General features: G+C 43.3%; 1 protein-coding gene across 1 annotated transcript; it reads right to left on the bottom strand.

Annotated features, from left to right (window-relative positions):
- Nucleotides 1-25,006, bottom strand: LOC133422268 (splicing factor U2AF 65 kDa subunit-like). The gene is made up of 10 exons (XM_061712218.1): nt 24,874-25,006; nt 19,180-19,333; nt 10,058-10,161; nt 9,686-9,837; nt 9,499-9,615; nt 3,277-3,495; nt 2,689-2,811; nt 2,012-2,098; nt 1,670-1,912; nt 1-242 (listed from the first exon to the last, which is right to left on the bottom strand). Exons 1-10 carry the CDS (start codon nt 24,920-24,922, stop codon nt 111-113), a joined length of 1,380 nt encoding a protein of 459 aa, XP_061568202.1. The 5' UTR covers nt 24,923-25,006; the 3' UTR covers nt 1-110.

Below are 25,006 nucleotides of genomic sequence, written 5' to 3' on the forward strand. Positions count from 1 at the left end.
TACTTGGTGGCGTCAGAACTCGTGTCTGTGGTACAGGTCCGGGTCGTAGTACTTGGTGGCGTCAGAACTCGTGTCGGTGGTACAGGTCCGGGTCGTAGTACTTGGTGGCGTCAGAACTCGTGTCGGTGGTACAGGTCCGGGTCGTAGTACTTGGTCACCACTACCCGGTTGGCGAACTTGCGGCCGGTCAGCGCCTGCATGGCTTTCTGACAGTCGGCCGCGGAAACGTACTCCACGAAGATCTGGAACAGAAACGGACCTTCAGAGCAGAACAGAAACATTTAATCTGGACTTCGTACTTCTTCTACAAGCCCTTTAAAAGGCACTTTGAACGTTGAACAGGATGAAGTGATTTCCTGAACAACCAAGAAAACCTGCAACGACTGAGAATCACCTTCAAACCCACAAACGTGTCTCCGACTCACTTCTGGGTCCCGACCCACCAGTTGACCATGTCTCCTGACTGTCTCCTGTATCTCTCCTTACTGTTTCCTGTATCTCTCCTGACTGTTTCCTGTATCTCTCCTTACTGTTTCCTGTATCTCTCCTTACTGTTTCCTGTATCTCTCCTGACTGTTTCCTGTCTCCTGACTGTCTCCTGTATCTCTCCTGACTGTCTCCTGTATCTCTCCTGACTGTCTCCTGTATCTCTCCTGACTGTCTCCTGCTTTCTGACATTTTCCTGTCTCCTGACTGTTTCCTGTCTCCTGTATCTCTCCTGACATTTTCCTGTCTCCTGACTGTCTCTCCTGACTGTCTCCTGTATCTCTCCTGACTGTCTCCTGTATCTCTCCTTACTGTTTCCTGTATCTCTCCTGACTGTTTCCTGTATCTCTCCTGACTGTTTCCTGTATCTCTCCTTACAGTTTCCTGTCTCCTGACTGTCTCTTGTATCTCTCCTGACTGTCTCCTGTATCTTTCCTGACTCTCTCCTGTATCTCTCCCGACTGTTTCCTGTATCTCTCCTGACTGTCTCCTGTATCTCTCCTGACTGTTTCCTGTCTCCTGACTGTTTCCTGTATCTTTCCTGAATATCTCCTGTATCTCTCCTGACTGTTTCCTGCCTCCTGAATGTCTCCTGTATCTCTCCTGACTGTTTCCTGTATCTTTCCTGAATATCTCCTGTATCTCTCCTGACTGTTTCCTGTCTCCTGACTGTCTCCTGTATCTCTGACTGTTTCCTGTATCTTTCCTGACTGTTTCCTGTCTCCTGTATCTATCCTGACTGTTTCCTGTCTCTCTCCTGACTGTCTCCTGTATCTCTCCTGACTGTCTCCTGTATCTCTCCTGACTGTTTCCTGTATTTCTCCTGACTGTTTCCTGTATCTCTCCTGACTGTTTCCTGTCTCCTGACATTTTCCTGTTTCCTGATTGTCTCTCCTGACTGTCTCCTGTATCTCTCCTGACTGTCTCCTGACTGTCTCTCCTGACTGTCTCCTGACAGTCGTGTCTTAAACAGTCAGAATTTCATCTAGGTACTATTTTTATTGTTGTTTATGTTTAGCGGCCGATGCTACCGACTCAACACCAGGCCCACCTGTATCCAGTCCCCACCTGTATCCAGTCCCCACCTGTGTCCAGTCCCCACCTGTGTCCAGTCCCCACCTGAATCCAGTCCCCACCTGTGTCCAGTCCCCACCTGTGTCCAGTCCGGTCTGAACCGGCTCACCTTCCCACAGCCGGGGACGTCCACGCCGTCCACGGGTCGGGGGATCTCGATGGAGCGCACGCTGCCGTACTTGCAGCACTCCTCCCGGATGTCCTCCAGGATCTCCTCGTAGTCGTCGTCGTCCACCAGCTCCTCCGGCATCACCATGTTGAGCAGGCAGAGCACCTCGGTGGGGAGGCCCGACGTCTGCAGCCGCTGCAGGCCGGGCACCTGCAGGGTGACGGGGGCCTCGGAGCCGGAGGTCTGGGGGGGGAGAGGGGTGTCAGGGTGGGACTGGTATTCTGAGCTCCTCCCCGACCATGGCGGCGTGACGGGGGGGGTTATGGAGCTCCTCCTACTCACAGGATTAGCGTTCTTAGCTCCCACACTCGCCCGCTGCACGATCAGCTTCTTGTCTCCCAGCTGCATCCCGTTGAGTCCTGCGACGGCCTGCAGGACAAGGACACGCCCCCAAATGTCAACACGTGATCGGAAGAGTTGCATTATATGATTTCTTGTCCCTGTTAATGTAGTGAGCCATGTGTTGTCTTACCATCTGCCTGACACTGGTGTAAATAAATTCTGATTGAAAGAAGTCGTCCATGTTTATTTTGCGCACGTTTGCCGCTAATGTTGGTTGCCGGAGCCTGTGTTCGGATTTCATCCTTCAATTATTATTTTGTAGAATAATTAATCTTGAGACTGATATCGCTGTAGTTATCATTTTCCTCGTAAACGACCAGGTGGTGCCCCGTCTCGATTAAGTCATTTTGATGATTCAATTTGATAAATAATCTAATTCATTAATTATTAATAATTGTTGAAGGACAATTATTAGTAATTAGGTTGATCACCTGATTGGTCGTTAGTCACCTGATTGGTCGTTAATCACCTGATCGGCGTTTGTTAGTCACCAGATTGGTGGTCGTTAGTCACCTGATCGGTGGTCGTTAGTCACCTGATCGGTGGTCGTTAGTCACCTGATCGGTGGTCGTTAGTCACCTGATTGGTTGTTAATCACCTGATTGGTGGTTAATCACCTGATCGGTGGCGCTGACGTCCACGTATTCACAGAAGGCGTAGCCCTTGGACAGCGACGTGGCGCTGTCCTTGACCAGGTTGAAGGCCTTGAGCGGCCCGAACGACGTCAGCAGCTCCTTTACCTGCAAAGAGAAGCCGAGATCGAGATCTGACACGGAGATATTAACTCTAAAAACATGTGATAGTGAGTTTAAATTAAATTAAATTAAAAGCAGCATATTACAGAAAAAAAAAAAAAACCCTGACAGGTCGTGTCTTCGTCCTTCAAGGATCCTCAGGTGTGAAACGTCATGTGACCTCACACTTAAATAGTCCTTTTGTGTCCGGAATGTGTCTTATTTTTCGGCAGTCTGTAAAACGATAACTCCTAAATTACTTGCTAAATCTATGAGAACAGTCGATCGCACAACAGCTGTTTCCCATTTTAGATGTTTTCCAGTTACTCAAACTGAAAGTCTACGCTGCCACTCAGTCTTTCTGCCACTCAGTGGGCGAAACCCGCCGTGAAGTCACATCTGTGACGTCATGTGCATTCCCTCTATTCAAAAGCCTCTGTATGTGGAAGCGGGCAGTTGTGAGTTGAATACCTGGTCGTCGTTCAGGTAGTTGGGCAGACCCCCGATGAAGAGCTTGTGGGGGGAGTCGGGGACGACGGTGGACACGACGCCCGGCACGTGGAAGGCCGGCTGCTCCGAGATGCCCGGCAGCGGCCGGTAGTCGTGGGGCCGGCGGATCTTCAGGGACTGACCCTGGAAGATGATGCCGTCGAAGGCCATGGCCTGCGTCGTCTCGTCCACCGACCGGAACTGGAGAGGAAGGAACAGAGAGGACGGTGGCGGTATCATGGTCAGGGCTCCGGCTCAGGGCACTTATGTTTGACCTCTGGCTAATGGTGCTTCTGTTCTTTCAATTTTAGTTTCAGTCTAGTCTTTGGGTCAAGCTATCATTTTAGTTTTTATTAGTTTTAGTCACGTTCATTCTCCTTTTAGTCGTGTCAAGTTTCAGTCTGCAAAAAAAACAAAACATGATGACATTTTAGTCTCCATCTCGGATCGATGGATGGATGGATGGATGGAAGAAAGGATGGATGGAAGAAAGGATGGATGGATGGATGGATGTATGGATGGATGGATGGATGGAAGAAACCATGGATGGATGGATGGATGGATGGATGGATGGATGGATGGATGGATGGATGGAAGAAAGGATGGATGGATTTGTGAGGTTAATTCAACCTTTGAACTTGTTTTGTCCTTATGAAACTGTCACATGCTTGGCTAACAGAAGTCACGGCAGCCACTTCCTGATCTACTCGGGTTTTCGACTGTCCTGGTGACAGCTGACCACTGTAATGTCAGGACTCAATCACACGTTATCACTTCCACCCCATTGTCTACTGTCTAATTGTTCACTGTCTAACCGTTTACTGTTGACAGTCCTAATATGGTCATTTCCTGTCAAGTTTCTTAATAAAAGCATCTTCTAGGAGGAGGATCTTGGGGAAGCTCAGTAGTTCTCAATGAGGGCCACGTTGCCCTGCACTCCTCTGCTCTCCCCCTCCTGCAGGAGTGCGCTAAAAACCCATTCCATGGTAGTCTCTGTGTCTTTCCTCGTTATGAATTTATATAATGTTGATTTGTACCCAACAGGATGGATGGAAGAAAGGATGGAGTGATGGATGGTTGGATGGATGAATGGATGGATGGAAGAATGGATGGATGGATGGAACAAAGGATGGATGGATGGATGGAACAAAGGATGGATGGATGGATGATTATTTTAGTCAGAATTGTCCAGGACCATTTTAGTCTAGTTTTAGTCAAAGATTGTATTTAGCCAAACCCATTTTACAATTCAAACAAGGTTATCTTATTATTTTATTATTGTTACCTTATAGACTCAAAAAATAAATTCATTCTTGATACAGAAGACTCTAATTTGAGTTTACAACATATTTATTCTTCCACATTTCTCCCCATCTTTTTCTTTTTCCACGTCTATGTAGGAAAGTCTATCCAAAGATGGTTTCTTCTTCTTCTCCCCCCCGGCTATCGGCCCCTTTCTCTCTGTAACTTTGTTTTTAATTAACGTGAACTTAGAGCTCTGCGTTAACGGCATCAGCCTCTAACTCTGCAGCTGCATCTTCTGGATCTGATTCCTGCTGCAGCGACTGGGATTGAGGACTAACGTCACCCAGCAGAACTAAACCAGAGAAACTACTGAAAACATGGACCGTAAGGATCTTTGGTACAACATTTCGTCTGGTTTTGGTCAACGAAAATTATGTTTCTTCAGCGCATGTTGGCGGTGGCTCCTGAAAATCAAAGTTGTATCTGGAGGAACCGGACTAATTTCGGTATTTGACAGGAAAAGATTCAGGGATGGCTGGTCAGGCAATCACATTTAGCCAAGGCAATGCAAGTTTATTTGTATACAGTAGCACAATTCAACAACAAGGTGATTCAAAGTGCTTTACAAAGACATTAAAACATAAATAAAAAGCATAGGCAACATGTTGTGGTTAACTGGTAGCTTTAGTGGACAGAGATCGTTTCGACGTTTGTGGCCAAATTGTTATTAGCAGCGACTAAACGAGTGGAAACAATTTAAAAAAAGGACATTAAGAATCTTTATTAGAAATGTTTTTCTCGTTTTGGTCAACGAAAATGAAGACACATTTAAGCAGAGTTTTTATTTTGTGAACTACATTTTGTTGTTCACAAGTGTTGTTCCTGTTGGCTTCATCAGACCGGGACCTCCAGCATGTGCTGGGGCGGTTTGCGGCCGAGTGCGACGCGGCAGGGATGAGAATCAGCACCTCCAAGACCGAGGCCATGGTTCTCGACCGGAAAAGGGTGGCATGCCTTCTCCGGGTGGGTGGAGAAGTCCTGCCTCAGGTGGAGGAGTTCAAGTATCTCGGGATCTTGTTCACGAGTGAGGGAACAATGGAGCGTGAGATTGACAGGCGGATCGGTGCAGCGTCCGCAGTAATGCGGTCGATGTACTGGACCGTCGTGGTAAAGAGGGAGCTGAGTCGAAAGGCGAAGCTCTCGATTTACCGGTCAATCTACGCCCCTACCCTCACCTATGGTCATGAACTTTGGGTAGTGACCGAAAGGACAAGATCGCGGATACAAGCGGCCGAGATGAGTTTCCTCCGCAGGGTGGCTGGACGCTCCCTTAGAGATAGGGTGAGGAGTTCGGTCACCCGGGAGGAGCTCGGAGTCGAGCCGCTACTCCTCCACATTGAGAGGAGTCAGCTGAGGTGGCTTGGGCATCTGTACCGGATGCCTCCTGGACGCCTCCCTAGGGAGGTGTTCCAGGCATGTCCCACCGGGAGGAGACCCCGGGGAAGACCCAGGACACGCTGGAGAGACTATGTCTCTCGGCTGGCCTGGGAACGCCTCGGACTCCCCCCGGAAGAGCTGGAGGAGGTGTCTGGGGTGAGGGAAGTCTGGGCATCCCTGCTGAGGCTGCTGCCCCCGCGACCCGGTAACGGATAAGCGGGAGAAGATGAGTGAGAGTGAGTGAGTGAACTACATTTTAGTCTGATTTTTATTCCTCTACGACAGGGATTGTCAACCGGTGGTCCGCGGCCCTCTGGTGGTCCGTGGCGGTATTGCAGGTGATCCATGAAATTGTAAATGGAAAACAATAATAATTAAAAATATATATATTTATTCTTTAGACTCAATTTATTTTCCATTTACTATTCATTTTTGTGAATAATTTACCCATCCAAATTATGTCAAATGAGTCAGAGTGAACTTTGTAATATTATAAGCCCTCTTGGCTTCCTATTGTTCATTTTTCATTGACTGTTTTTTTTTTATAGCAAAAGGTGAAAATAAAAATATACACTGATGCAAATAAATAACCTATATAGGCCCATACTTTTATTTAAAAGCAAGGTGCAAAATAAAACAAACATCCCCAAAACCAGTTGGTCCCCGAGTTAAGGCCGAATTAAGCTTCTGCGTCACACCAACGGAGAGCACACGCCGCAGCCGTGACGCCGTATTCAACCCTTCTGACTTCTCCATCTCTCCATTTCGTCGCGGTGCAGTACCCCCCGCGACCGCTAGTTAGCGATCTTTTTCTGAATGGTTTACCCAACTTTTTACGGTCACAGTGAATCAAAGAGATAAGGCCCGGTTTCACAGACAAGGCTTAAGCCTAGTCTCAGACTAAAATGCTGTTTGAGCTGGCTTAACTTTAAGTCACTTGCACAGACATATCTTAAAATAGTCATAGATTTAGTCTGTTCTGGATTAAACAAAGCCAATTGCAAGAGGGTGGATTAGAGCTACTCTAGGACTAAATTGAAGTTTATATTAATCCTGCAAAGAGGCAGGTTTAACTTCAGCTTAGTACTGTTTGTGAAAGGGAGCACAGATGGTTTGGGAGCATGGAGTATTTGGAATACCTAAATGAAGACCAATATTCGCTACAGAGGCCAGCCAGACAAATACTTGTGGATAGGAGTAATCCATTGAATCAGTTTGATGAAATAACTTTCCGAGACCGCTTTCGTATGTACAAAGAAGATGTACTGGAGATAATTACTTTGCTTGAGCCTAGACTTTCCTCCATGTCTCAAAGAGGAAGGCCTGTACCCAGTTCTCTCCAAGTTCTGATCACTTTGAGATTCTTGGCATCTGGAACCTTTCATCGTGAAACTGGTGATTTGTGTGGTGTCAGTGAAGCAACAGTGTGTAGAATAGTTCACAATGGCCCGGTTTCCCAGATCAGTTAAGTAGTTCTTAACAGCGAAAGACTTCTTTCACAGGCTCCTTAAGATGGTTTGAAAGAAGTCTTTCGCTGTTAAGAACTACTTAACTGATCTGGGAAACCGGGCCAATGTCTGCAGTGCCATTTGTGAACTGAGAAATCTGTACATTAAGTTCCCTGATGCTGCTGAGCAAACCAACTATAAATCGTGATTCTACAAATATGGGAACTTCCCAGGAGTTATTGGCTGTATCGATGGATGTCATGTTGAAATCAAGTGTCCATCAACTCCTGATGCTGAGGAGTACAGGAACCGTAAGAACTGGTTTTCCATCAATGTTCAGGCTGTTTGCACTCCAAATTTAGAGTTTTCAAACATTGTTGCCCGTTGGAAAGGAGCAACACATGATTCAAGGATTTTTCACAACTCTTCATTGTGTGCTCAGTTTGAGAGAGGGCAACATATTGGAATACTACTTGGTGACAGTGGATATGCTCCTATTTATTCACACCTTGGCCACATCCTACAACAACTGAGCAGCAAAGATACAACAGAGCTCATATTCGCACTAGAGGGATGGTCAAGCGTATGTTCGGAGTGTGGAAAAATCGATTCCAGTGTTTACGCAATACACTTCGTTTTGAGCCAAGAAGATGCTGCGAGGTGATCATTGCTACAACTGTTCTGCACAACTACCTGAAGCAGCATAATTGCCCTGACCCTCCAATGGAAGACCAGAATGATCCAGATGTGCCCATGCCGGTGGCAGAAAATAACCCACGAGGACTTGCACTCAGAGCTGCTTTCACATTACAGCACTTCAGTTAGAAAAAAGATACATTTAACCATGGAATGCATTGATTATGGCTTGTTTTTGCCTTAATAGTGTTTGTTGTGTACAACATATATAAATAGTGTGCTGAAAAATTAAATGAGAAACTCAACCAAGGCTGTTCTAAAATGTAGGTTGTGGTGACTACAATACTCACACTCTTGTCAAGTGAGAAAACATTTATTTTCATAACATATTTCATTACATTACATAGCTATCTCTTGCATCTTTATTTGAACAGCTCTCTCTTCTAATTTCATTAGATTTTCATTTTCATTTGAGTTGAATTCACTGCAAATGGCAGCCCAAGCACTCCTCTTCTTATCTTCAATAGCAGCTGCAGCACTATGACCTTTACTTTCAATAACAGCATGATTTCCCACAATTTGTTTAAGTAGAGTTTTTTCATACTCAGTATAGTTCTTTGAGCGTGTTCTTTTAGCTTCAACCATGTTTGGTGTCAAAATTCCCTCCAGCAAAACTGTCCTCAATTCCATTCCAGGTTTTTGTGAGCACCATTAAGCTAACAGACTGTGCTCCCACTTAAGCTAATGAGGTGTTCTCATTTAAGCTTACTCCAGGACTCCACAGTCTAGGACTAACTAAGACAAATGTAAGCCACGCTCATGCAAGCCACTTAAATGACCTAGCTTTACTAGTCTGACTTAGGCCTAATCCTGGCTTGATATAAGCCTTGTCTGTGAAACCGGGCCAAGGACAACTATTGTGCAAAAAAACTAAATAAAAAAAAAATCACACATAAACGAAGAAAAGAGCCCTGAAAGTTCACGTCTGCTTCAAACCGGAAACCGGAAATGCGTTGCTTCCGAGCGAACCAATCACAGCCCTCTCCGTCTGCGTGTGGTCTGTGTCGCTCGACGCGTAGTAACAATTTTCGGGAGGTGCAGGTCAGTGACGGCGCAGGTGACGGCGCAGGTGACGGCGTGTGGTCTGCGTCGACCCAAACCACACGCCGTAGGCACGGCACAGTTTTGACGCAGAACCATATTTTGGCCTTAACTTCTTGGTTATAATGGTTGTCCCTTGGACAAAACCAGTTGAAAACCTCTGCTCTACGATATTGTATTGTATTGTATTATATATTTAATTATCATTATCGTCACATGACCAGCATTTTCGTTGCGTCTCGTTTTCCTCACGTGATAAAGGTTTGTTGACGAAAGCAGCTTGACCTCTGACCTCCCAGGTTTGCCCCGGCGGACGGCGGCGTGTGGAAACACTCACCTCCAGGAAGGCGAAGTTCTTGTCCTGGTTGATCTGCACGGCGAGGACGGGGTTGCTCGGCGCCTGGGAGAGGCCGGCCAGACGCATCTGAGCGTTGAAGAACTCGGCCATGGACTCCTGCGGAGACACGTCCGGCGTGAGCGGTGGTGCGTAACGCGAGCCTCGGCGCCGCCGCGGAGCCGCCTACCTCGGTCACCCCGAAGGGGATGTTTCCCACGTAGAGACGCCGTGCCTGCCGCGTCATCTGGCTGCCCACCACCGGCACCGGGGTCGGCGCCGCCGCCACGCCGCTCATGGTGGACGTCGCCAGCAGAGCTATCGTTGGTATCTGGCCGGCGGCTGAGGGACGACAAGCGGTTGTCTCTTTAATCCATCTCAGGGGGATTTAAAGATAATTTGTTGGAAAGAATAACCCACAACGGTCATTACGGTGGGAGGACAGGGACATGCCGGTACCTGGAGGACATGCCGGTACCTGGAGGATGGGGAAATGCCGGTACCTGGGAGGACGGGGGACATGGACAGGGACATGCCGGTACCTCGGGGGACATGCCGGTACCTTGCATAGCTTTGTACTGCAGGGGCGTGATGTGCTCGAATCCCGGCGGAGGGACATCCCAGTACCTGCAGGGACGTTTCTTCCTCGCTCGTCTCGGAGACTGACTGGACGCAGAAAACAGACGGAAGGAAACTCGGTGAAACACCTTTAGTTTGCGTCATGATGTTCTCCGCGCGTCGCTGGTTTGATCCAGATATTCCAAATGATGAATTACCATGTTTACAGGGATAACCCTGTTTGCTCACGCATGTAAACGGAATATTCCGAATGTTTCAGTAACCGGAATATTAGCAATAACCTGAATTTTGACTGCATGTAAACATAGTCACTATGTCACCGTCTCGTGCCCAAGCATTGTCCGTGAGTACAACAACAAGATGGCTGGAGTTGACTTGATGGATAGAATGATCAGTTACTATCGCATAGGCACACGTACTAAGAAATGGACAATGCGGATGATAATGCACTTCACGGATCTGGCTTTAGCCAACTTTGGCTACTCTACCGCAAAGACCAAGCAATATGTGCTGGACCAAAGACAAGACCCGTGCAGTTCCTTCAGTTCCGTATGGAAGAAGCAAAGTGCCTCTTGGCCCAGCATCACGGTGCAGATGCTGACCTATCGGAACAATCAGAGGAAGATGATTCAAATCCAGGGGTAAAACGTCATGTTACAGAGTTGCCCCACGTCTCGGTCCGCAGGAGGGCTAATGCCCATCTCCCAGAGATGATTGGCCTGAAGAATGCGATGCACTGTAGACAACAAGGCTGCGTTGTGTGACCTGCAAAGTAAGCTTGCAAACTGAATGCAACTGTTACTCATCCTTTCCGTAAGCAGGCCAGGTCCTTCTGTTCTCAATGATCACACCCTTTCACATAACCCTTTTTTTTTTTTACATTACGAATACAACATTTCAGATGAGCCATACTGTAACATTTTTGTTCTGTTTGTTCATTTTGATGTGTTTTAATTTTTTTTTTAACTTTGATGTTCAAAACACAGCAGTAGCCTAATGGAAACGTGACAATTGTTGAAAGTTTTACATTTTGTTACAGGCACACAATGTCACCCTGCAACTGTTTGCAGCTCATCAAATAATCCATGCAGTGTAGTTTTAACTGTCCAAAAGGGGCAAAAATGCATTGATTTTACCCTCTGTTACATGTTAAACATGTAAAAAATGAATGTAAAAAATGAATGTAAAAAAACAGCTTGGGCCTATATTAATATGTACTTTGTAACAATATATACAGTAACTCTGAAGTTGAGTGTTACTTTTTTTTAAAGTCATTTATTTTTTAATTGAAGAAAAACGCTAATTGAGCACTTTATTTGTTTTGTATGTTATGTTATTTGTTTTTATTTTAGCGTGTTTTTATCCCCAAACTGGCAGAAATCTGATCCGAAACCCAATCAGAAAACATCATCCTCCGTTGCTATATCCGGTTTATCCGGTTGGACAGAACAGCCGTCTCTCTCATTCACATCAATGGAAAAAGCCTAGTTTTTTGTTTTATTTTGTTAGGATTTAATGAAATTATTGAAGCTCAAAACTGTCTAAGCTCTCTCTTCAAAGTAATCTCATTCTGATTAAGAGCAAAAGGTTTAAATTAGATTAGAAGTTAAATACACATCGCTGGAGAAGAGACAGGGAAAAGGTGACACCTTAAGGTGATTCCTCCTTCATCTTGCTCTCCTAATGAAATTAATTTGCAATACACATACAATGGGGAGAAACAGATGTTTAGCATTGGGGGGTCTGATCTGCGGTCTGGTTTGACACCTCAGATGGGAGACAGACAGTAAAGGAAATGTAGAGCTGGAAGTGACAAAGTTTGGGGGTTCTTTCACGTCTCTTAGGCTCAACCAATGAAAATCATTTGCAAAGAACACCCTCCTTTTTCAGTATAAAACAGATGGGATCGATGACTACCGGGTGATTTTTCTCTTGTACCATACGTGGTCTGAGAGAAGTCTCCTCCGGCCGGAAAAACCTTGTGCTTGACATGATTAAAAGTTGTATTAACCTATAACTTTATTCCACTAGTCTTTCTTGGTTCTCCAGACAAACGAACACGAAATTCTTTCAATGGTGACCCTGAAACGTGATCTGGTTGTTTCCTGACTGTGGAATTGTGGAGAGGAGCTCTGGAAGTTTTCATGCAGACAACCAAAACCTGACTACTCAAAATAAGGTAAGCAGAAACCGCTGATGAGTAGAAATTCTGCACATTTGGATTTATCAAATTAATAGTGGTTGTCTGATTGAATTTTTCTCAAGCTCATAAAGATTAAAAATAGGTTTTTACATAGACAGGTTTGACTTTTGGTGTGTCATGCACAATGTTAATTTTTTATTTTTTATTTTTTTTTAAGTAATTAGAAAATCCAAGTTGGGCTTGGTTAAATCCGAGTTGGGCTCGGTCAAGTTGGGCTTGCTTAAATCCGAGTTGGGCTCGGTCAGTACTGTGTGAAATTAGAAAATCCAAGTTGGGCTTGGTTAAATCCGAGTTGGGCTCGGTCAAGTTGGGCTTGCTTAAATCCGAGATGGGCTCGGTCAGTACTGTGTGAAATTAGAAAATCGTTTGAACTGTGTGAAAATTGTAACTCAGCAAGTTATTGCTGGCGCGCCTGCGATTGTGTGTAATTGAATTCTTCTGTTTACATTTGGGAAGTCAAAAAAGCACTTAAAAATCCGGGTTTAATTCGGTCAGCTGTTAGTAGTTAGTAAGATAAATAAATAATTGTTTGTTTTTGTGGGTGGTTGTTTATCCGATTTGATTTGATGGTTCAGTGTATGAACTCATTTTATATGAGAACAGAATTGCTGCTCCTGAACAGATCGGATACACTGTCGGGGATTTATTTTTTTTTGGGATTGGTGTAGTTAAAAAAGGGTATGTTAGTAGGGTGATGTATCCAGCTGTTAAATAAAGCTGGTGGAGAGTCGGGTTACCCTCAATGATTGAGCACACGGAGTGACTTCGTGTTGAAACTTCTTATCAGACAGCTCCATCCAGGGAAATTAATCCATTTGCAGCTGGACATACCTAGTGTATAATTTTGCGTGTACGAATGTTGTCTACTAAAATGATCGATGTGTGGTCGAAATGTGAATCCGGCTCTTTTGAATCGATTCTGTATTCGACTCTGACCAGGTGGTTAGAAAAGGTTCCCAAATCTGATCGTAACAATGCCCGACGCAGATTTGTATTATGGGTTGAGGAAATGCAGAAGCGTGGCCTGTTCCCCGACACAGAAGGAGGGGCTGTTGATATAGAGACATTTACATCAATTATTCGACAAGCTGCAGAGAGCCTAAAGGCAGCTTGTTTGGAAAAGGAGAAAGCAGCCATCTTAAAGAAAAGGGGGGCCGTCAAGGCTGTAAATAAGGCAGAGAAATTTTATTCAGATTGTCAATGTTTCTTGAGCGAGTTAAAGTTCACGATATCACAAGAGGAGAGAGTACGAGAGTTATGGCTTAATATAACGGGTGCAGACCCAGCTCTGGATGAAAACACTGAACTTATTTTCAGAAGAGCAGTAGAGGCTTCCGTCCCTCCTGTTATTCAAAGTGGATTAAAGAATGTCGTGGGCCTGCCTGAGCTCCCATACCGTGGATGGGCCTGTCATGTAATCACTTATATAGATAACATGGTGGAAAAGAGAATGGCGGAGGGAGCAGAAATAATTGCTCTCCAAACTCAATTGGTGAAAAGTCAAATAAAGGAATCTAGGGATAAGATCAATAATGAAAAATCTGAGAAACAAATGTTACAAACTAGAGACCCCCATCCCAACCTCCCTGGCCCATCCTCCTCCTCTGTCCCGACACCTCAGTTGCCCCCCCCCCACACCCTCCCTCTCAAGTCCCCCCCCACTATGATCCCAACCTCCCTGGCCCATCCTCCTCCTCTGCCCCGACACCTCAGTTGCCCCCCCCCTATACATACTCCCCCCACTCTGGGGTGAGACCACATTCGTTTACGCGTGGTGTACCTTTCCGGGGACAGGGAAGACAGACAAACAATGCGCGGTCTGGTCGGAACTTGTGCTTCCGTTGTGGACGGTCGGGGCACTGGGCGAGACAATGTGGAGCTCGCTTTGCTGGTCAACTTAATGGGAGTAGGGTTCCACTGTAGGTTTCTCAGTAGGAGTAGACTATAGTGGAATCGGAATATAAATATACATGTGTGTACACGTGATACCATAGGGAATAATAATATTAATGTCTTAACGTATTGATGAATATAGTGTGTCAAGTCCGTGCACGGCTGGGTAACTTTGTTTATGATTCTGAAGTTCAGATGATTTTGGGACCTCATCTGGAATGACGTTTGCAGTGGTTAACCACACCGATGAGCAGACAGGAGGTTTTGTTTCTGGAAGTCTAAGCAATCCTGGGCCCATATACAGAGATTAGCAGTTTTCTGCCTTAGTTATTGGATTGCCTTAAACTACCCGTAACAAGCGACTCCCATGTCTTAAAACATTCTACTTGTGTTAAAAGTATTTAAAGTAGTCAGAGATTCGATTACTTCAGATCATAAGTAAAGTTTGAACACATAAGGACACACTTAAATGAAAAGAAATGTCAAATAACAGAATTTTGTTGTCTATTATTGTTTTGCTTGTCATGTATAATGTATATCTGTTATTAATTTGCGCTCTCTCCCCCTGCGAGCCCCCCCCCCCCCCCCCCCCTAATTTAAGGAGCCAGAAAGTTCCTTCAAGTCAGGGAGGAGAAGCCTCCTTACAGTGTGTCTACAGTGTATTCAGAATATTCTTGGAGATTTGTTCTCTTAATGTTTTGGTAAATGGAAAGGTGTGGTGGTATCAATTTGTATTGTAACGGCTGTGGTTGTTCTTATTTTATGCAGATCTTATATGTTTTGTTTTTTTTTTGATTTTAGTAGAAAAAAAAGAAAAAAAAAGAGGGTGGAGGATTGATGACCCAGAGAAATGTGGTGTGTGCAGTGTGCTAAGTAGAGCTGCACTGGTTTCTGTGGGACCTTGACTGGAAAGTTACCCCTGGTACAGAACCGCAGAAATCAACGTCGGATCCATCTCCTACGCTGCAAAGCTGTGTATGAACTTCATCTGAATGCGAGGTGGGCTCTCGCCCAAGACGCTGACGAAGAAAAGACTGATGGATAACGACCGGGTCTTCTTCTAAAAAGGTGCAACTGTATCTGCCGAAACTATGCTTGGACACTGGCGAAGGTCTATCTGCTTACAGCTCTGGGAACAGCCTGTGGTGCTGAAAGGCCGAGGTTTTCTGCGGATGCCTGGTGTTGCAGTATTGGGGTGATTATGGGTATACTGCACACACTCATTTCCTACTGTTTTGTTCCAATGGGTCATCGGTTTTACATACTTTTTCATAGAGCTGGTTGGATATTATTTTACGATTTTTATATTTTATTTTATGTTTTTCGGGGGATTAGTTTGAAAAGATGGTTATCTGTCCAAAGTGCCTGTTGAAAGAATAAGAAAAAAAAAAAAAAATGGGGGGATAGTAGACAATGATAGTAGACAATGTTAATACGTCAGAGGAATACAAACTACTTGCATGCCATTTTTCTAATAACTAACATCTGTTGTTTAAAGTTGTTACAAAGGGGCAAGGCTCAACTGAGATTATAGATAGACAGTTATTACCGTGCAACCTGTCCGTTCTGTTTTTTGAGTCATACAGGGATATGGAATGAAACCTTTTCCAGGCTAGGAGAAGACTCCCTTGTCTATCAGAGTGGCAGGAGCCACTCTAGGACCATGACAGAGACATTCCAGGGCCTGAGTGGATGCTTGAGTAAAGGCTACTTGGATGCAACAGCAAAAAACTTGGGAGACATCGGAGGACAACTTTCATCACCTGGACGCAGGACTCCGATCTACAGGAAATCATGGAGTGGGTGTGCTTTCGTCTCCAGAAGAACAATGGATTATTTTTTGTTGCCGTAAACCTGGACACCTGGATTTCCCCATTTTTGACTGGGATGTATAACGGACTTGACACATGGTTATACTGATTTATTTGGTTTATTTGTGAAATGCTCATCCATTATGAGATGTACTGTTGTTTACAACACGAACATTCAAATTTCCACAGCTTTAAATTTATGATTGTTATTGAATGTATTTGTATATTAATCTGTATGTATGGTTCTTGATATTTGTGGGTTTTCTCTTTTGTTGCTCTGCTTGTATCTTCACATCTGGTGGTCATGTTTAATATTGCAGGATTGGGACTCTGTTTTGTCTATACAGCTAAGCAGGGTGTTCTATTTTATAAGAAAGGGGGTACAAAAACAACACATATATTTTTATATCCCAGTGGACATTTTTACATGGTTGATTTGAAAAACATGAATTAATCATGTTTTGAGTGGAAGTTGTTAGGATTTAATGAAATTATTGAAGCTCAAAACTGTCTAAGCTCTCTCTTCAAAGTAATCTCATTCTGATTAAGAGCAAAAGGTTTAAATTAGATTAGAAGTTAAATACACATCGCTGGAGAAGAGACAGGGAAAAGGTGACACCTTAAGGTGATTCCTCCTTCATCTTGCTCTGCTAATGAAGTTAAATACAATACACATATGGTTGGAGAGGAGACAGGGAAAAGGTGACACCTTAAGGTGATTCCTCCTTCATCTTGCTCTCCTAATGAAATTAATTTGCAATACACATACAATGGGGAGAAACAGATGTTTAGCATTGGGGGGTCTGATCTGCGGTCTGGTTTGACACCTCAGATGGGAGACAGACAGTAAAGGAAATGTAGAGCTGGAAGTGACAAAGTTTGGGGGTTCTTTCACGTCTCTTAGGCTCAACCAATGAAAATCATTTGCAAAGAACACCCTCCTTTTTCAGTATAAAACAGATGGGATCGATGACTACCGGGTGATTTTTCTCTTGTACCATACGTGGTCTGAGAGAAGTCGTCCTTCCGGCCGGAAAAACCTTGTGCTTGACATGATTAAAAGTTGTATTAACCTGTAACTTTATTCCACTAGTCTTTCTTGGTTCTCCAGACAAACGAACACGAAATTCTTTCAATTTGTATCAAAATTTAAATCACTGGATTATTTATTTTAAAACTATGTATTAGTAAAAAGGAACACTTGTAGTGTCGTGAGGGTGCAGTGTATTTTTATCCCCAAATTGGCAGAAATCTGATCCGTACTTCCAAAACAAAGTCCGCTCGGCAGCAGCTACAACCCATAGCTGCAACTGCAAAAGCTTTTATTTATTTATCTTAAAGTGGTTAAGCGGTTAAGCTCTGGGCTGGTAAAAGAGAGAATCACAGGAATACATTTCATCCCAAAACAATAAATTATGATAAATGTCTGCTTTGGATGAAGCTACGTGGACATCCACACCTTCCACCGTGCTATCAGCTAAACTACAGTAATCAAAATATCTCGTTTCCGGCGAAAACCTCAAATTTTTAAACTCACGGTACCTGAAGTGTTCCTTTTTTATTTATATCTAGCTGCTGTTGATTTTCTTTGGTATATTGATTAGAAATAAAGTGATGTAAAAACCTGTTTTTACAACGGAAGTGGACAGGAGAGATGACAGTTATGTCCGAACTAGCAACGGGGCGACGCTTGACGAAGGGTCGCTAAATAATTAACTAAGGACCATTACCTATCATATTAACGCCTCACTTTTGTCCTTTATTTTTCCAAACGAGAACCGATAAAGAACCGAATCGTTAAGCAGAATCGGAAATGGAATTGGAATCGTAAAACTCTTCTGGATTCCCGTCCCTGTGCGCTAGCGCCTTCGGAGCGGGCAGAAGGGGAAACATCAGGGCCCAACAGTACATGCTGGTTTCAGATCTGATCCCACCCAGATGTCGGATTCAGGGAAGGTCTTGCTTCTTTCATCAAGACGATGCTACGACACGGGCCGGATCCATCCGAGGTCCGAGGTTCCGGACGGGTCTGCCTGCAGTCCAGATCAACCAAAAACATCTGGGGTTGTGGGTTCATTTCACATGAAGCCAGTTCATTTAGGAGAAAACGTATTAAATCTTTGTCATTGAAAGTTAACGATTTCTTTTCTACCGTATTTTTGCGACCATTAGGCGCATATAAATGTCTTCTTTTTTTTTTTTAAATGTACTATGGTCCCAATGACGCAATGCGCCCATTGTATTATTGTAAGGCGGACGTAATTGAGGCCACCATGAGAAGTTAAAAGGGGAAGGGGGGCGCGTAAATTGCCCGTGATTGCCCGGCGGCGGCTCCGTGGCGGGACACCTGGAGCGGACAGGGAGACTCTGCCTCGCTACCGAGAAGGAGACGCGGCTCCCGGGGGAGCTGCGCCGCAGAGGCGGGCCCGAAGGCCGGAGGAACCGCCGACGCGTCCCCGCGGGCTGGGACGCCTTGGCTGCCACTCAGTCGGCGGGCTCCGTCGTTTACTGTTGAAGGATTGTAGATGCGTGGGCTGACGTGTCTGCTGGGCTGGACTGTTGTTCGAGCTTTCGCAAAAGCCAGCATCATTTCCGAGGGGCCGCACGCCACGGAAAGTGTCTAGGCTGCTCAGCGCGGCCAGAGAGCGCACCTGGCTCGTGCCCGTCGCAGCTGATCAGTTCTCCCGGTCTCAGGCGATCAGGCTCGGATGAAGCCCGACGTGCTGAGTCCTGACAACTGTTGCATATTTAGTTTAGCGCAGCTGTTTAGAAACGGAAGATGAAGATTTCGATGGGTTTGATTAATGTAATAACTTAAATAAGGTACAATCAAACTAAGTTTTGCTCCCGCTCTATTTTTAAATACTCAGACTTGTATGTTTGTGTGTGTATGTGTTGTGCGGCGCGCGTGTGTTTGTTGTTGTAAGGCGGCGCTCCGTGTGTGTAGACATGCGCCTTTTCGGTCGGTGCGCCGTATGGTCGTCAAAATACGGTACATCTAAAATCTCACCCACAGTAAAAAGATGCAGAGCCTGAGCTAGTTTAGGGACTTTCTTAATTCGGACCCTCACCGCTCGTTAGAATAAATTAATTCACTTTCCTTCGGGGATCGATGAGGCGTTTCTGAATTTGTGACGGACCGTATGGAGTCTCGGGACTCTGGCAGGTAATCCTGCCGGCTGCACCTCTGCAGCGGACCTGTGCTTCTTGTGTTCCCGGGAGGAGCTCCGGCGGTCCCGGCTCCTCCGGTCCCGGCTCCGGCTGCTCCGGTCTTTGCTCCAGCTGCGATGCTTGTCGCCTCGACCGGCTGATCCGCTGCGACTTCGCTTTTTGTGCCTCTCTCTTTCTCGCTCTGTGAAGTCAGAACAGGGACAGCAGCAGGACATTAACTATGTTTAACCGCCAACCGGTTCCTGCCTTCAGACCATGGATGTATTATAAAACTGGATGGGACGTAAAAAATGGCCGCCCATTCATTTCAATGCATTCCTCTCAGCCAGCGCATACGCCGAAAAAATCTCTGACTTCCGGGTTTACTTCCGGGTTGTGCGGCCCATAGAGCATGAGCAGTTGAGTCGCCTCCCATGATGCTCTGGGGCCTCCCATCATGCCCCGGGGCAATGACGCGAGTATTAATATAATATGTATTAATATAATATATTAATTAATGTATATTATTACATGTATAGTATTACATATATTGTTAATGTATTAATATAATATAATAACATAATATATATTAATATAATACATCCGTGGAATGCACGGACACGGCTGTGACGTCAGCCGTGACGTCAAGCCCAGAAAGAGACTTTTCTTTGACTTTTCTGGCCGTTATAAAACATTTTTGACGGATATAAAGTCCATGACTTAAAAATATAGAATACAAAGATTAGTAATAGCCGGTGATTACAGCTGGAGGTTCCTGTGAACAGTTTTAGAGGCTTCTCTTTTACTATTGCGGTCTATGGGAAAAAAGCTTTCTGGGCCCCATGGGATTTTTTGTTGCAGTACCGCGGCTGGCCACTGGAAAAAATCGGCGCGCCTTCTGACTGCCAGACCCGGGGGCTGCTTCAGACCCAATCAATTGTCGGGACTCGAGGCCCAACCGGAGAACTTCACCAGCGACGCCTGATTTAGGTAGTTTCAGTTATTATATCTACCCCGAGTCCAAATAGGTGGGACATTTCTTTTGTTTCATGTGAAAGTTCTGGACTGCAGGGAATCCTGATCCATGGTTCTGTGAAACCTTCCTGTAAAAAGAGCACATTTATTGCTCTAAAACCAGTATTTGCTCTTCAGCGTTGATGTTTCCACTCCAGGTGTTCCAGATATTCGCACCATAGACACTAACTCGCATCATGAACTGAGCTGATAACCAGGAAGGTCTCCTGTAATTCAATGGCCACGGTTACATGATGTTTTTTAATTCGGAATTAATTATTCTGAATTAAATAATTCGGAATTAAACTATTTTCCTTCGACACATTTTATGGGCTTTATCCAATTCCTCTTAAGGTCTGGGGGTTGGGAAGGTTCTGATTGGATAGGGGGGCGGACCGGTAGTTACGTCTACCGGAAGAAAAACAAACTTAGCCGCTACAACTTTGAAAAGCTCACAATTTTGATGTTTCCTGTTTCCATCTGTTCTTTTAATTATTTCCAGGTCCTCCAAGCTATTCATTAAATAAATGTTCTCTGCTCTTGACCACCGTTTACTGCGTGCTGCCATCTTGAAACTTTGTTTGGAAAACCAGCCCAGCACGGAATATTAGCGTCATGGAGACAGACGGGCGAGAGAACGAGCAGCGCAGAAAGACTGGAATTAATTTAAAGAGTAATGAGTGTATACATGATCGCGGAATTATTCTATTCGGATTTAAAATCGGAATAAACCAGCCACTTACTTCGGAATTAAGTTTAATTCGGAATGGCCATTTTCATTCGGAATTAGGTGTTTACAAATCTGATTTAATTTTAATTCTGGATTAAAGAGGAATTAAGCTTACCATGTAAACGTACTCAATGCTTCCTTGAAACTATTTCAAATTAGCATTTGTCTGACCGCACGACCGTTTCTTTCACTTTAAATGAGCTTTTGTCCCATTCTAACCCTTTGGAAAAGTGAAGATGCACCTTATTTTAAGACCTGGCTGGTGGAAGTGACCAGTTTATTGCATCTGAGGGGATCTAACACAGTATCTCTTTAACCTCTGCTTCCTTTGACAAAATGTGGCAACCTTTCCTGTTATATCTGTCACCTCGGTCCTGGATAATTATACACATAACTGTTTGAAAGTATACCAGTACACACTGTATATGTATATGTACACTTGCCATGTTCATCAGTGATGTTCAATCAGTAAGACAACGTCATAGACATTTATTCTGTGGCTGGTACTATTATTATTATTATTATCATTTTGAACTTTTCAAGAGCAGGTTTTTATTTTTTGGGGGGTGTTATTTCTGTATCTTTGCACTTGTGTTTGTATTTCTGTTGTCTGTTATATGGAAAAATTACAAATAAAATATTGAAATATTATTTTTTTTTTAATGAGCTTTTGTGCAGAAACGACAGGCCAAATGATGTTGATCCCAGGCCTCTTCCCTGGCGTACAGATTCCTCCAGATTATCTAAATCTCTTGGCATTATGTTTTTGTAGATGATGAAATAATCAAAGTCTGTATAATTTCCCTCAAACTAACAATATTCTGAAGCTTTTTCACAATTTGCAGACAGTTTCTTCACAGATGATCAAACCTCAGTTCATCTTTTCTCCTGACAGGCTCTTAAATGATCGTTTTATACCCCGACCTGTGGATAATTAACCTAATTAGTTCTTCAGGTGTTTATTTTTTTTATTTTTCCAACTTTTTTGACAGGTAATAATTACTATTTCTCATATTTATAATATAATTTTCCATGGTTATTTAGGAATTAAACACATTTTTGTACCATTTTAGTTAATTTAGCTGTTTTTATAATTGCGGTTTAATTGTATTTAATCGTAATTCTAATTCGGTTTTAATTAAATTCAGGCTTATTTTCTATCTAATTAGTTATTTTGCATATGTAGGGGCTATTATTAAAGGTTTAAACATAAAAGATGTGGTCAAAACAGCACAAGTCTACATTTTAATATGAAAATAAAATGGAGTGACACTGTGGAACAGTTTGGAGCAGGAAATGAAACAAAGTACTAACATAAATCTGTTTAAAAAGAGATACAAAAAATTATTTATGAACAGGTATATGGAAGAGGAAATTAACGAGGTTAACGAGGAGTGTGATAAACAAATAAAATAGGGATAAAATGGTATATTATACTAAGATATGTTTAGATATCTATGTGGATATTTATGTAGTATATATTATATGTTGAGAGGGATAGTTATAATTATGTAATGTATGTAATATATTTATTATGTATGTAGCATATATATATATTTATAGGGATATTTATGTAGTTTATATAGTGTATATTTATATAGATTTATATCATTGTATTTTCGATATATTGATATAATATTTATATTTTCTATATACTTATATGGATATTTATGTAGTAATAGGCATGTTTACGTAGTATTTATATAGACTATATTTATATGGATATTGTGTAGATATAATAATAGCAATAATATAAATTCATAGGGGTAGGAACTAGGAAAAAGTGTACATTTCTTCCTACTCCTTTTTCGAACCTATGTGCATATGAAGATGTTACTGTTTATTTTATTTTTTATATACATGTTCGAAATAAATTCATTCATTCGTTCAAAATTGGATATATTTGGCTTTTTTTAAAGCAAAAAATGAACAATAAGTGTATTCTGGATGGAGTGCTTGTTAATTAAGGCTCTAAAAATCCGTATTTTTGTGGATGTGGATGATGCTATGATACCAGAATGGCCCTAGCTAATCACTTTTCTCTGCCTATGCCCAGAACCAATGCATTGAAAAAAACAGTAATGTATAGAGCAGTCGCACACTGGAACCATCTCCCCCATGTCTAGTTACAATAATCAAGGTGTCAAGTTTTAAAAGGAGACTGAAGCAGCTGTGGTTCAGAAGGAAGTTATGATCGGTCCTAGGTATATATTGTGATTATTGTGGAAATTGTATATTATAAATTTAATAGTAAAGTATATTCTAAATCACTGTAGACTATGAGTGTATATATAGTATAGAAGTTTGAGTATATTATAATGTATGAGTATATTATGATATATAGTATATTTATACTACTATAAATAGTGGTATAGGTATATTATAAATTATAAAGTCGTTGCAAACTATTTTGCTCAAAAGTGGATACAGATTAGAGGTGGGTGCAATTCATCGATGTGTCACGTGACGATTTGGAATCGATTAATTCAAAAAAAAAAAGAAAAAAAAAAAGTTAAGTTATCCTATCCAGATTCCAGACTGAATAAGCTGCTGAATCATTTCATTTTCAAGAATGCACATTTCTTATTGTTCACTTGAAATATGGCAGATATGTTTACACTAAATAAATTTGATGGAAGTACATATCTAGTTTACTTAAATTAATGAACTCATTAAATCCAGGGCTTGACCGTTTTCAGTGTTTTCCACCAATAGAGGGCGCTCTCATGCAAGTGCAGCTTTCCCTGGTCAAAGTTAAAGGAGCTGTATGTAAGAGCAATAATAAAACGAATCATAAAATGACCCCGATATGTCAACAGACATTTAAAAATCATGTTCATTTCAAATACTTATGTCACTGACAACAGCACTCAAGCCAGGATATTCCAGTTTGAAAAGAGGAGTTGCAGCCCTCAACTGATGTTTATGTTGTCATTTTTTGTTTTGGCCTGAAGCTCCACCCTCCACCTATCTCCCAATCACCAAGTCAGTATTGTTTCTGAAGCTCCACCCTCCACCTATCTCCCAATCACCAAGTCAGTATTGTTTCTGAAGCTCCACCCTCCACCTATCTCCCAATCACCAAGTCAGTATTGTTTCTGAAGCTCCACCCTCCACCTATCTCCCAATCACCAAGTCAGTATTGTTTCGGCATCCGGGTTGCCAGCTCGGCTCTAATTATGGCAGCCATGGCAGCCTACGTTCCTGCTGCATTCTGCAGCCTACCTGGCAACCTCTGGTCGGGGGGAGGAGGGGGAGGGTACACGCCGCTCAACAATATTTTGAAAGTGACTGCAGTACCAGTTTTGGACATTTCTTACAGACGGCTCCTTTAAGTAAGTCAAAGAGCAAATGTTTACATAGTCATAAAATAAATTATTTTGTGTCTTTGAAAAATACATGTCAAATGTTCAAAAAACCTTGTTATTTACTTAATGAGTGTTGTTAGAGGAACTGAGTTAATTGATTGGCTATTTATTTACAAATGTAGCCACAGATGAAGACAAAATCAATCTTGTATGGAAAAAAGCATTAAAAATCACAATAATCGAAATCGAATCGAATCGTGAGGTACCCTTGTTTGCACACCCCTAATACAGATCTGGTGATAGTAGCAAATATTGTTACTTAAGATGTGGATGGTTTTGGTTGGTTACTTAATCTTTTATTTTTGTTTCAATTTATTATTTCAGGAATTCTAGTGAATGTTTTTCACCCTTTTTGAGTTGTATTATTGTCATCTTTTGTATGTCTATGTGTGGACCCCAGGAAGATTAGTCTTCCCATGGTGAAGACTAATGGGGATCCTTATTAAATAAAAAAAAATGCTAATGAGGTTTCAGTAACTTCCACCGACGTTACTCCCAGGAGACGTTACAGGTACTCGTTACATCAGCAGGTTTCTGTCATGTCAGCGTAAAACGGGATGAAATTGCTGAGTCACGGAATACATCCGTGGAGGAGACGCGCACCTGAGACCGCGGTCACGTGACGCTCACCTTGGCGATTCTCGCTCAGCTGCTTCTCAAACTCCTCGAAGTCGGACATGTTTGGTGTCGTTGGCGTCGGCTCCGCGTCGGTCGGTGCAAAGGTTCTCCCCCCGCTGCGGCTCCGGGTCGTGGCGGGCCGAGG

This window comes from Cololabis saira, chromosome 21 (assembly GCF_033807715.1).
Source record: "Cololabis saira isolate AMF1-May2022 chromosome 21, fColSai1.1, whole genome shotgun sequence".
In the NCBI taxonomy this organism is placed as follows: Eukaryota; Metazoa; Chordata; class Actinopteri; order Beloniformes; family Belonidae; genus Cololabis; species Cololabis saira.

Coding starts and splice junctions, on each gene's coding strand:
- LOC133422268 (XM_061712218.1), bottom strand. CDS start 24,922: ATGTCCGACTTCGAGGAGTTTGAGAAGCAGCTGAGCGAGAATCGCCAA. Junction 2,099..2,688: donor ACGTCAGCGCCACCGATCAG/GTGATTAACCAC, acceptor CTTGTCCTGCAG/GCCGTCGCAGGACTCAACGG. Junction 1,913..2,011: donor GAGCTAAGAACGCTAATCCT/GTGAGTAGGAGG, acceptor CTCCCCCCCCAG/ACCTCCGGCTCCGAGGCCCC.